Here is a 1,941-nt window from a genome sequence, read left to right on the forward strand (position 1 = left end):
ACCCATTTGCGACCAAGCTTTAACTTCCTGGACTGATGTCTTGAGATGTTGCTTTCAATATATCCACAATTATTTTCCTTCCTCATTTGCCATCTATTTTGTGAAGTGCACCGGTCCCTCCTGCAGCAATGCACCCCCACAACATATGATGCTGCTACCCCCGTGCTTCACCGTTGGAATGGTGTTCTTCGGCTTGCAAGCCCCCATTTTCCTCCAAAACATAAACGAATGGTCATTAGTGACCCAAACAGTTTATTATTTGTACGATTTATGTACGCAAAAGTAAGATTACTTTGTACCCCCATCTGCAGTGCAAACCGTAGTCTGGCTTTTTTTTATGACGGTTTTGGAGGCAGTGGCTTCTCCTTGACATGAGCAGGCCTTTTACAGGTTATATGTCGATATAGGACTCGTCTTTACTGTGAATGATGGATACTTTTGTAACTCTGTTGCCTCCCAGCATCTTCACAGTACCTCATTGCTGTTCTGTTCTGGATTGATTTGCAACTTTTCGCACCAGAGCACTGTTCATCTCTAGGAGAACAGAACACGTCTCCTTCCTGAGCGGATGACGCTGCGTCGGTCCCATGGTGTTATAACTTCGTTACTACGTTTGATACAGATGATGAACGTGGTACCTTCAGGCGTTCCAATTGACTCAAATTATGTCAATTAGCCTATCAGAAGCTTCTAAAGCCATTACATAATTTTCTGGAATTTTCCAAGCTGTTTAAAGGCACAGTCAACTTAGTGTATGTAAACTTCTGACCAACTGGAATTGTGATACAGTGAATTATAAGTGAAATAATCTGTCTGTAAACAATTGTTGGAAAAATTACTTGTGTCGTGTACAAAGTAGATGTCCTAACCGACTTGCCAAAACTATAGTTTGTTAACAAGAAATTTGTGGAGTGGTTGAAAACCACTTTAATGACTCCAACCTAAGTGTATGTAAACTTCAGACTTCAACTGTACATTGTGGGAGGCAACCAGTCTGTCTAGAGAAACTACATTTGACCTGTTTTTTTTTAGGGACATTTACAGTATTTATTCATTTCTTTCACAACGTATACACTGTATGAGGGTTAAGGTATTGGTAAATATGCCAGAGCCTGTATTCATAGGAGTGCTGATCTAGGATCAGGTTTCATCCTGTCCATTCATTATAATCAGTACTGTGGGAACCTACCTGCTCAGCGATAAAACACATGCCCTTGTCCTCACGGATACATTCATACGTCTCTCCCAGTAAAGGGTTGAACGGCTTGCTTCCCGCTCTGTAGTACGTGGAGGAGTACCCAGAGATGACGAACGCTGCCATAATGGCCTGTAGCAGAGAAACAGCAACACAATCAAAACAAACTACACTAAATACATAAAACATAGACAATGTCTTCAATACCTTACGTTAATATGGCTGCTGCCGTTACACTGAAACACAAATTCTCCTTTTCTGAAAGTTATGCATGAATCKTTTTGTGCATCAAATACTGCATGGTACCATAAAGTAACAGCAGTTAAACCCCTGGAACATACTGGTTTACAACATCCCAGTAATGAAATGTCATAGTCTTTTATCTAACAAGTCCAAAATGTTGTATTCACACACCGTCCTGTTATGATAACTAAGCCAGTAGAATGACAGATGTGAGATTGAACAAGGTCGACAGCTGCATCAGAGCATGATATTTCTGGCCTTTGTCTCTGGAAGACCAAGGCTATCCTTCAGAATGTTTACTTTGGGCTTGTCACTGTCAACGCCACAGCAGTGCACAGATATAGACAAACTAACATGTCTGTCAGTACCAGGGACTGGGTCACGCTGTATGGGTTAGTGATGGGAGACGCTGTATGGGTTAGTGATGGGAGACACTGGGTCAGGCTGTATGGGTTAGTGATGGGAGACACTGGGTCACGCTGTATGGGTTAGTGATGGGAGAC

At 42.0% G+C, this 1,941-nt stretch overlaps 1 protein-coding gene across 1 annotated transcript in view; it reads right to left on the reverse strand.

The window, feature by feature from the left end:
* The window catches only part of LOC111959521 (oxysterol-binding protein-related protein 6-like), a 71,835-nt gene that overhangs the window by 12,368 nt on the left and 57,526 nt on the right, over window positions 1-1,941 (reverse strand). The window contains 1 exon segment of the mRNA XM_023981131.2: window positions 1,190-1,327. Coding sequence (XP_023836899.1) covers window positions 1,190-1,327 — 138 coding nt within the window.

The sequence above is a fragment of the Salvelinus sp. IW2-2015 genome, linkage group LG36 (genome assembly GCF_002910315.2).
Source record: "Salvelinus sp. IW2-2015 linkage group LG36, ASM291031v2, whole genome shotgun sequence".
Lineage (NCBI taxonomy): Eukaryota > Metazoa > Chordata > Actinopteri > Salmoniformes > Salmonidae > Salvelinus > Salvelinus sp. IW2-2015.